General features: G+C 55.4%; 2 protein-coding genes across 6 annotated transcripts in view; one reads left to right on the top strand and one right to left on the bottom strand.

Annotated features, from left to right (window-relative positions):
- Positions 1 to 724: 724 nt before the first annotated feature.
- Positions 725 to 8250, bottom strand: RETREG2 (reticulophagy regulator family member 2). 4 transcript variants are annotated; one of them, XM_044913756.1, is made up of 10 exons: positions 6588 to 7214; positions 6197 to 6303; positions 4926 to 4956; positions 4446 to 4581; positions 3951 to 4035; positions 3490 to 3633; positions 3239 to 3333; positions 2941 to 3076; positions 2391 to 2683; positions 725 to 2282 (listed from the first exon to the last, which is right to left on the bottom strand). In XM_044913756.1, the coding sequence occupies exons 1-10, from the start codon at positions 6866 to 6868 to the stop codon at positions 2058 to 2060; spliced, it is 1533 nt and encodes a 510-aa protein (XP_044769691.1). In that variant the 5' UTR covers positions 6869 to 7214; the 3' UTR covers positions 725 to 2057. The 4 variants fall into 4 exon arrangements, with proteins under 4 accessions (XP_044769691.1, XP_021558503.1, XP_021558502.1 ...); XM_021702827.2 differs by having other exon boundaries at positions 727 to 2683; XM_021702829.2 differs by lacking the exon at positions 6588 to 7214 and adding an exon at positions 7888 to 8250 and having other exon boundaries at positions 732 to 2683.
- Positions 7506 to 10412, top strand: part of CNPPD1 (cyclin Pas1/PHO80 domain containing 1) — a 5562-nt gene continuing 2655 nt past the window's right edge. Inside the window, exons 1-6 of one of the 2 annotated variants that reach the window (XM_021702832.1) lie at positions 7506 to 7554; positions 8420 to 8507; positions 8965 to 9073; positions 9602 to 9683; positions 9848 to 9968; positions 10053 to 10181. In XM_021702832.1, coding sequence (XP_021558507.1) covers positions 8439 to 8507; positions 8965 to 9073; positions 9602 to 9683; positions 9848 to 9968; positions 10053 to 10181 — 510 coding nt within the window. In that variant the 5' untranslated portion in view covers positions 7506 to 7554; positions 8420 to 8438. Of the gene's footprint in view, positions 7555 to 8118; positions 8192 to 8419; positions 8508 to 8964; positions 9074 to 9601; positions 9684 to 9847; positions 9969 to 10052; positions 10182 to 10412 lie in introns of those variants that run through there. The other variant, XM_021702830.2, reaches the window with a different exon arrangement.

Genomic DNA, 10412 nt, shown 5'->3' with positions numbered 1-10412 from the left:
TCACAGATGGTCTCTCAGGCAAAGGTGAAGTAAATGGGAAGGAAAATATTCCCACACACTTAGGAGAGACATGGCATATGAGTCAACCCCAGTCAGGTAGCATTGCAAGGTAGTCCCTCCCAGCTGAAGGCAGAGGGTGTGAACTCACGAAGAGGCCCTCTGCTAAGGTTAGGTCTTTCTCTAATGTTGTTCCCCAAAGAGCAAGGACTACTACGAGTCCACTCTATGAAGCTGAGATATTAGATTGGTTCTCTGTGGTTCCCATGTCCTTGAACATCTTCCCATTTGTGCCCTTTTGATGGACAGGGGCTTCCTGTTCTGGCACGATCTCTGGAGCCAAACTGCTTAGGTTTGGATCCTGACTTCCATTATTTACTAGGACTGTGGCTTTCAGGAAAGTTAACCCATCTGTAAAACGGAGTTACTAACAGTATGTATCTCAGGATTATGAGGAAAAAATAGGAGCTAATATAAATCACTGGGGCACCCAGGTGGCTCAGTCGGTTAAGCATCCAACTCTTGGTTTCGACTCAGGTCGTGATCTCAGGGTTGTGAAATGGAGCCCCGAGCCAGGCTCCGCACTCAGCACAGGTCAGCCTGAGACTCTTTCCCCCGCCCCTCCCTCTGCTCCCCCACCCCAGCACACTCTTAAATAAAATCTTAAACCAACCAACCAACCATAAATCAGAAGAGTGCTGAGCACATATTAGCCTTCAATTAGTGTAAGATACTATTTTTTAGTGTACCTTGGCCACAAATCAGTTTTGATATGGGCATTAAGCCCTACTTGTTTGGGTCCCCAGGAGAGATAAATCACAGCTGAGTGAGCTAATTGGTAACATGTGGATGAGTAAGGACTTCTGAGGACATTAAGGTTCTAGGCAGCATAGTAAACAGTTGTTTCGGTCCTCAATTTCTACTGATTGGGAAGACGAAGCAATTTCCTCCTGCATATACTTTATTCACACATGCTAAATCTCACTAAACAAATCACACTGTCAGGGAAGATGACTAAGGGCAAGTTAGGGCTGTTAGGGTAACGCTTGCTTTTGGCCTTGTTTCGCACCCAGGTAAATAAAGAGCCAGGAGCGAGAGAGAATGGGGAACAGGAGGGTGAGGAGGGACAGAGCAGTGTGGGAGGCATCTCGCAGTGAGGCAGGCGGAAAGGCAGCAGTTCCAGGCAATCAACACTTTATTTTTCCAGTCAACACCTGCACAGATGTTACTGTCCACCTCCTGACCCTACCAGGGGGTCCCACCACACTGGGACCATCCAAGCCCCCAGAGAGCAGTCTCTTTATTCCTTCCTAGGATAGTAAGAAAGCCCTTCATCCCAACAGGACACAGCTCCTGCTCACTGACACGGTGCTGGAGCACACGCTGTGGGACTCCTACTCTCCTCCCTTAGCAGGAAAGCTTGGGAGGAACGAGGGCAATGGTGCCGTGGAGCTCACGTGGCCTTCAGTGACCTAAGCACATCACCACTGGCCTGACCCACCACCCAAGGTTTATTCTGTACCACGCAGACAGGAGCCTCCTGAAAGCTTAGCCACGGCCTGCTGGCCAAGAGTGGGGATTGAGCTGCGAAGGCCAGGACACAGCCAGGAAACAAAGCAGGAGGAGACATGGGACAGGAGAGAAGAATGATAAAGTGCCCAAACCAAGCCACCAGTGGGACACGAGGACAAAGCAGCACAGGTCCCTGAGGATAGGAGGAAAAGAGCAAGGGACACACCACCAGGGCTTGAGGCATAGTGGAACGAGAAGGGAGATGAGGCAGGGAGGCGAGTGCAGGCTGTGGGAAGGACTTCCCTGGCCCTGTTCACATCCACTAACCCAAGTGTAAAATTATTTACAAACTTAAAACCAATCCCAGGCACGGGCACTGTACCAGGCCTGGGACGGCAGGCAGGCAGGCAGGCAGGCAGGCAGGGGGTGGGCTCGCTACTGTCTGACAGCCAGCTTCCCCACGCATGAGCTCTCCCTAGAGCAGGGAAGAACGAGAGGCGCCCCTAGCCAGGAAACCCTACTGTGCCTGCAACCCCTTCCCCCATGGCTCATGGCTCTGCCACAGCCTGAGCCTCTTGGCCTGACTGTACCAGAGACAGGGTGTTGGGCTCTAGGGAGGTAGGGGGCGGAGCATCGGGGGGCTCTGAGGATGTCTCTGGCCCCAACTCCAGCTCAGCATTCAGCTGTTCCAGCTCCCCCTGATCCAGCAATTCGAAGTCCTCCGTGGTGAGTGCCTCTTCTTCCTCGGGAGCAAGCAGGGGCCGGGGCAAGTCCTGGGGAAGAGGTGGGAGCACGGAGAGGGAGGGGACTGGGTCACTTTCAGCAAGGCAAAGTAGGGGTGACAGGGTGATCGGTGGAGTGGTGAGGTCACCACTCCCTGCCTCCAGGCTCAGTGTCTCCACTGGTCCTCCAGGGGACAGCTTCGCTCCATCTGCGGGAGAGCCCGCCCCATTGAAGTGCGTGTTCACAAAGTGAAGGGGGGACGAGAGCCGAAGCAAGGTTTCCTTGGCTACCACATCTTCCTCCTCCTCCTCCGAGTCCAGGTCTTGCCTTGAGAGGGCCTGAGAGGGCCCCAGCAGGTCTTCAGGAGGGGCCGGCTCTGTCTCCTCTCCCTCCCCCAGCTCTCGGCTCAGGGCCTCCTCTGGCTCGCTTGGCAGGCTCTGCTGGTCCAAATCTGTGCAGGAAACAAAGGGTGAGGCATGGGTGGATGGACCTGCTGTCCTAAACCATCACAACAGGCAATCGGTTCAAGGATGAGAACTCAGGACATGGAATACTGGACCAGGCCTTAGAGGGTAAGGTCTTTCAGGAGCTTGAAGTCGAATTAGAGCATCGGGTCCCAGAAAAAACATTTATGGGAGCGACAGCCAGAGAGCACAGCCAACATCCACAAGGACCAGGAAGATTGGAAGGGCAAAGGGCTTCTCATACCCTCCGAGACATCAGTTAGCTGTGGAGTTGTGGCCCGGGATACAGAGAAGCCACCACTCTCCAAGATAGAAGCCTCCTCGTCTGACAGCTCTGAGTCTGTAATGGCCAAAGCCAATGCTGTTTTCTTCACATCCACCTGCAGGACAACCCGGAAAACACAACAGGTGAGAAAATGAGAGAACCATTTTTTCAAAAGCACCCGCCCACCCAGTGACTCCCACCCCCCTGAGAGGCGACTACTATGAAGCAGATTCTCCTCCAGCCTTCTACTTGACATCCCATCTACCCTGGACCTCACCACCGGGGAGAAGCCGGCCAGTTCTGCTTCGCTTTCACTCTCTGTCTCCGCCAGTGGCTCATCACCTCCGGGGGGTGCGTTCTTCCCCTGCCGCTCTAGAAAAATAAGAACAGCAGGTCAGTGACCAAGCAGAGACAGTGGTGGGGGACAAACACAGCCAAGGAACTGGAAAGTAAGTTCCAGGGCACTTCATGAGCCATAAACCAATGCCCTTCTCGCAGAACCCCCTCTTGGGTATGGGAGCCCCTTACTCTTCTTGTCGTGTTTGTGATGCAAGGCGTCAGCTTCTGCCTTCATGCTGTAGTCCAACTGCATGAGCAGGGGTTCCAGGCGAGTATACATCCTCTGGATCAGCTCATGATAAACCACCAGCGGCCACAACAGGATACTGAGCACTAGGGGGTTAGACAGTTCACTCAGAGCTCCCTATGCCTATTTCCTAAGGGCCCCCATTTAACCGGTCCCTAAACAGAAAAGGCTGAAGGCTTTCTGGAGGCTATACCAACCTCCTCGCTCCACGTCTACTCCTCTCCTCCCCAGATGACTCTTGTACTATTACTAATACTCCAGCACCCCCTGGAGACCTCCGTAAATGGATAACCAAACAGAGAGAGAGCACCGTCCTCCCTTAGAGTCAGGCAATCCCTTTGATTCTGTCCAGTAAAAGAGAAGGAAAGGGCTTCAGAAAAGGCAGGGGTTAAACCCTACTCACAGACGATGTAGGAAATCATAATCCCCGGAACATAGTGTCCCAGCACGGCCAGCACAGCACAGCCAGAACAAACTCGAGCACAGAACTGCAGAGAAGAGCAGAGGGTCTAAAAAGTACACGCCCCATTCATCTGGGCAAGAAATTGCTGCTCAGCTGACAGAGGAGGGGTATGCCTTCTAGGGAGGTGGTGATCCGATCTAGTCAAGAGAATGCCCAAGACCACCAATTCAAGAAGCTTACACCAGACACCACCAAACACCTATAACTCAAACTGAGCTGCCTTGACAAGCAGCAGTACAAAAACATCAAACGCGTATTCCCGGAAACGAGACTACTCCTGTACCAAGCTACTACCGGCGAATGTTGCCTCAAAAAGGCACCAGCCCTCTTTCTCCAGTGGCCAGCCAGCCAGGGATTTCACATTACTCCTCCCCACCTCCCACCCCCCTCTATTTCCCCACAGTGCAGGAAACCGTTTTATGACGTGGAGGTTACCTGAGCTGGATTCTGCCTCTTGTACTGCAGCAGCTCTTGCAGGTGAATCTGGAAGGTGAGCCAGCTCTCAGCCAGGTATCTGCACAACTCGGGCACACTCAGCAGGTGCGGCCGGGCGCCTGACCCCGCACCCTCACTGGGGAGACATGACATGACCCCTGGAGGCCTCAGACACCAGCTTCCTAGGCACTCAAATCCCTCTGAGAATGCCAATGAGATCTTCACTCTAAGCAAGCAGACAACCCCACCTCCCAAAGGGAGGCTGTTCTGAACTTGGGGAAGCAAAGCCCAGAGTTTCCAAACCTCTGCCCCCAAAGGAGCAGGCACCCAAACACCTAAATAGGAACCCAGGACCAAACTTGTTGCCAGTCCATTTGCTATGCTGGGGTCTGTGCCTGCAGAAGCTGCCGTGTACTGTGTTGACACTGACAAGAAAGACAGGGTTTGGGTATTTGTCTTCAAGAGGTGGCCTGCACTCACCTGTCAGAGTGCGTCTCCTCTGGAGATGATGCTATAAAGAGAGTAGGGGAACAAGTTGAGTGGTAGGGCTCTGGGAGACACTCCCTGGGGCAGGAATGGTTGCCCCTCCTCTGCATTCCCAGAGCACTTTCTTCAGATGCCAATTGCAGAAAAAATTACATTGTTAGTGCTGTTTGTATTTGTACGTCTGTCTCCTCCTTTAAACTTCCCTCTTTTCTTCTCTTTTTAAAAGATTTTATTATTTTTAAGTAATCTCTACACTCAACATGGGGCCCCAACTTACAACCTCAAGATCAAGAGTCACATGCTCTACCAACTGAGCCAGGCAAGCGCTCCAAACTTCGCTATTTTCAAAGATTTTTTTATTGATTTGCGAGAGAGAGAGAGAGAGAGAGATCAAGCGCACAAGCAGGGCGAGTGGCAGGCAGAGGGGGAAGCACGCACCTCACTGAGCAAGAAGCCCGATGTGGGACCCCAGCCCAGGACCCTAGGATCATGACCTGAGCTGAAGGCAGACGCCCAACGCCTGAGCCACCCAGGCGTCCCAAACTTCACTCTGTTCAAACACATCTTTTTTTTTTTAAGATTTATTTATCTGACAAAGAGAAAGAACACAAGCAGGGGGAGCAGCAGGCAGAGGGAGAAGCAGACTCCCTGCCGAGCAGGGAGCCCGATGCGGGACTCGATCCCAGGACCCTGGCATCATGACCTGAGCCGAAGGCAGATGCTTAACCGACTGAGCGCCCTTCAAACACATCTTATTCATGTTTACATCCCAAGCAACTCACACAGCCTGACCCCTAATTGCTCCAAAACACCTATTTAGTAGATACACGGATAACAACAACAAAACAGAACCTAACACTCCTATGATTCCTGTGGTATGTGAAACTCTACCATAAACCTAACATGTATTTACTCATTCAATTTTCACGTCCTTACTAAGTAAATTTTATCATCCCTGTTTCATAAAAAAGAAAACTGAGGCCAGCAGAAATTGAGCAGCTCTTACAAAGTCACATGCACGGCAAATGGCAGAGCAAGCAACGGAACCCAGGCAAAGTGGCTGTAGAGTCCACACTCTTTAACTACTACACTCACGTAACGCTCATTCTGAGAAGAGGGCAATTCTCCATTTCCCAACTAGGGAAGTGCTGGTGCCTGGCAGCTGGTTGCCTGCTGTACATCTTCCCTCCCCTTTCAACCCACCCAGCAGGGTCAGGCACAAAGCAAGTGCACAACGGGGCTTGGTGAATGAAGTTAACACTCACCTGAGATGTCAGGGAAGAAGCGAGGCTGCCAGAGATCCAGCAGAAAATAGGCCAGAAGCGAGACGCTGAGTAGGAAGAAGGGCCGGAGGGACGACGAAGACAGCAACCTTAGGGAGAAACAGGCACCTCGGCGGTGAGTGGGTGAGAGGCTCCCGCATCCATGGCGAAAAGGCTGAAAAGCGCCCACTGATGGGGGAACGGGAACCTCCAGGCCTAACTCGAGACCCGAGATAGAGGAATGGGGCAACCCCGACGGACAACAGCCGGGGGAAGGGGGCCATTCCCCCGGGGCAAGTGTCAACCCCGGGAACGGGAATGGTGCTCGCGGCCCCTCCCGCCCCCGCGCGCCCGCGCTGCCCGGCCCCGCCCCCTCCTCCTCCGCGGCCGTTACCAGAAGAGGCCGTTGAGCGCGGCCGCCGTGACCAGGCTGTGCAGAGGTTTCTCCCACACCAGCAGCCTCTGCGCTGCCACCAGCACCGCCTCCCAGCCGCGAAGCCGCAGCCACAGCGTCGTGGCCAGGCGACCCACCGCCTCGGCCGTGGCCGCCTCCTCCTCCGCCTCGCCGGTGGCCTCCCCCATGCCTAGGCTCAGACCCAGGCCCAGGCCGAGGCTCAGGCCCAGCACCGGGCCCCCACCTGCGCCGTTGTTACTACCGCCACCGCCGCTCGCCATAGCCCCGTCGCAGCCGCCGCCCGAGCCCGCGAGGAGCCAGGGCTGCGCGGCCGCCGCCGGGGGCGCGTCAGGCGGAAGGGGGCGCACGCCGCGGAGAGCGCAGCCGAGGCCGCCGAGGCCGCCGAGGCCCGTCACGTGACGGCGGAACAACGAGCCCGTCACGTGACGCACACTAACCGCCGGGAATAGGGCGGCCCGCGCCTGCGCGCAGGAGGCTACCAGCGACCCTGCTTCTGCGCAGGTTTGTGTTGTGGCTGCTGGAGTCGTGATTCCCCGGCCGGTTGGTGCGTTGTTGTGCTCTGCGGGGCCTAAGGACTATCTCCGCGTTTCTACACGCCAGCCCGTTTTCTTCTCCCTGTGTAGGCAGGGCGGCTAGGGAGTTGGTATTCCCAGTGCGATGCGGACCGAAAGGGCAGGGAGTGGGCTTCCAAATGCCCAGTGTCCCAAATGCTTCTGCTCGGGAAGGGCGGCGGCCGTCCCATTACTCAGCCCTTGACTTACTGGTCCTTCCAGTTCCCTCCCCTCAGCAGATAAACAAACACCAGCGCGTGACTCGACCGACTCAAAAACAGCTTCGTTTAGTCAGAAAAGTTGTTTTCTCTTCATCCCCTTCCGTAAACTTTACTGCCTGCACATATCGGAACTCTTTCCGATCCCTTGCTCAAATAGGAGATTGGGGTTGCGGGGTGAGTTTAAAAATAGAATCCTGATTAGATGTTTATTTTGGGGAGGCATGCTAATACCATTTATTGAGGCTTACAACGTACCAGGCGCTTTGTGGTCCCTTGTGATCATTTAATTTCTGCAGTAACCCCACAAAGAACGTAATTTGGTTTAGAATTCAAACTACTGGCAGGAAGGTATACAGCAAAAAGTTTCCTTGCCACCTTGACCACAGTGCACCCACTGTTAAGTTTTTTCCGTATTCTTTCCGATGTTTTGTATGTATGTACATTGCTCTGTGTTATCTTTTTCAAAACATTTGGCAGCCACTCGTCCTGCATCTTGGTTTTACTTACATTAATTATCTGCATTGGTACGAAAAGGTCAGCCGGGCTCGTTCATCCTCAGTGTGGCATGGTCCCCTGGGAATTGTCCCCATTACCCAGACGAGGACACGCTGGGGCTTAGATCTGGGACTCGCCCGGGCTCGGGGCGACCAGGAGGCGGTCGGTTCTGGCGGCTGGGCCCAGCGGGTGGCAGGAAGTGCCGGGCGCTGACTCGCCGGCGACACTCCCGCGGCTAGTAAACGCCGGGCAGACGCGCGACGGGGCAGACTCGCTGCACGCGCCTGGCAGCCCGATCTTCTCTCCACTGCGTGAGGTGAGCGCCCCGGGCCCCCGAGGCCCGCACCGGGAGACGGATCTCGGGGCCCGGAGCCCCGCCCGGGGCGGAACAGGAAGAGGCGCCCGCCAGCCCGGCCCCGCCTGCCGCCGCCGGCGCGAGGACAGGGGGCTGCGCTGGCCAAGGCGGCGGTCTGCGCTGGGGAGGACGGCGCGCAGGCGAGGGCTCCGCGGCTCCCTTACCACGCGTTCCTTTCCACCTTCGCAGGGCGGCGAGTGGCGGCGCGATGGACCTGGCCGGGCTCCTGCTGGACGAAGAAGGCACCTTCTCCCTCACCGGCTTCCAGGACTTTACGGTGAGAGCGCGGCCCGCCCCCTCCGCGGCCTCCCGGTGCTTGAGCCCGGACCCCGGGCGCTCCCCTGGGCACCCGAGCGGGGTCGTCAGCTCCCCTGACGGCTCGGTCCGGAAGTCAGGGGGCAACCTCTCAAGCCTTGCTTACTCGAGGCCCCGGCTCCTTGGGCCCCGAGGGAGAGCCGCGGGGTAGAGGAATGGAGGTAGGGTTAGCCAGCCCGGGAGGTTCTCGGAGGACCTCTCCTGGGGAGCAGTCAGTGGCGGAGGATTCCCGCCCCCCGGACCCCCCACTGTAGATAGGCTGCAATTGGCAAATAATTCGGAGAACGGGGTGGGGTGGGGCATGGGCTCCACTAGCAGTGAGGTGAGACTGCTGCCCCACACCCCACTTCCACGCTGGAGCCAGGATCTCCACCGTAGCCTTCTCTGCCCTTCACCCTCCGCCACCTGCCGTTTTTCAGTTCCTCCCCGGACACCAGAAACTGAGTGCTCGGATCCGAAGGAGACTCTACTATGGCTGGGACTGGGAAGCTGACTGCAGCTTGGAGGAACTCTCCAGCCCCGTGGCAGGTTAGTGTTGCGTGATTGGACAAGTGAGAAGCATGAAGATGGGGTTGTCAGCCGTCACCGAAATGAGTAGGTGCATACACCATGAGCTACACTGTCTGGTCATGGCTAATTTACTGCTACCTAGTACAAGGACCCGCTTTCCGTTTCACGTTTTTTTCAGTCCAGATGAGTAGAAAACATTGCTGTCTTATGAATTTGTATCACTCTTGATTTGTATATGAGACACGTATAGGTATCCCGAATTCACAAGGCCTGTTTATTTTCTCAGATGAGCAGGGCGAAAGACAAATCTAGGTAATTTCACGTGACCTGGAAATAAGCCTTTCTGCTGGAAGGAGCTGAAATTCAAATGTGGAATGGGCCTTTGTCTCAACATGGGAGAATTTGATCTATTTTGTTACTGTGGTCCTGTCCCTGATCGTAGAGATCTGAATTTTCTGCTGATAGCAGCGGGAACTAGGTGTGCGTGGGGGCAGGGTGGTAAGGGAGGAGTTGTTTGGCTACTCTGCCTTCTTTTGCCTCCTGCAGACATTGCTGTGGAACTGCTCCAGAAGGCAGCCCCCAGCCCTATTCGCCGACTCCAGAAGAAATATGTAGCTCATGTGTCCCGGTGAGCCTGAAATTGAGGGGGACGGGATGAGAATGTTTGGGCCCTAGGGAAAGAGAAATAGTTATCTCTAAAGAGAAGATGTAAAGACACAGGGGTGAGCATCATAAGAGTTCTAAGAGCGGAAAGATCCCTGGGGTTAATTAGTGACCCTTTCCACCACGCAGGGAGGCGTGCATCTCCCCGTGTGCCATGATGCTTGCTCTCGTGTACATCGAGCGGCTCCGGCATCGAAACCCAGACTACCTACAGCACGTGTCATCCTCTGACTTGTTCCTCATCTCCATGGTAGGACGCCCCTCCCCTTCATCTCCCTGGTGAGCCAGGAGCTGGGTGCCAGCTCTTCTGACACCGCTTCTGGCCCCTCTGCAGATGGTGGCCAGTAAGTACCTCTATGACGAAGGGGAGGAGGAGGAGGTCTTCAACGATGAATGGGGAGCTGCAGGGGGCGTGGCCGTGCCCACTCTCAACGCCCTGGAGCGGGGCTTCCTGAGTGCCATGGTGAGTGGCTGTTCTGTCTCTCGCTCAGTTCCTCTGAGCTCTCATTGTGTTCCTTTCATCCTCTGCTTTTCTCTGTCAGCGTTCTGTAGATTCTTTGTTCCTCTTTTTGCCTCTTTTCCTTGTGTTTTTCCTTATTAGTGGCTTCCCTCCCCACCTTCTGGAGGTTCCTGGCATGGTGAGGCCAGAAATGGAGCAGCCGCTGCTCCGCCTCCCCCCCCCCCCCCCCCCCCC

Source organism: Neomonachus schauinslandi, chromosome 3 (genome assembly GCF_002201575.2).
Source record: "Neomonachus schauinslandi chromosome 3, ASM220157v2, whole genome shotgun sequence".
Classification (NCBI taxonomy): Eukaryota; Metazoa; Chordata; class Mammalia; order Carnivora; family Phocidae; genus Neomonachus; species Neomonachus schauinslandi.
The sequence above is the reverse complement of the archived record's forward strand: the minus strand, read 5'-3'. Positions and strand labels throughout refer to the sequence as shown.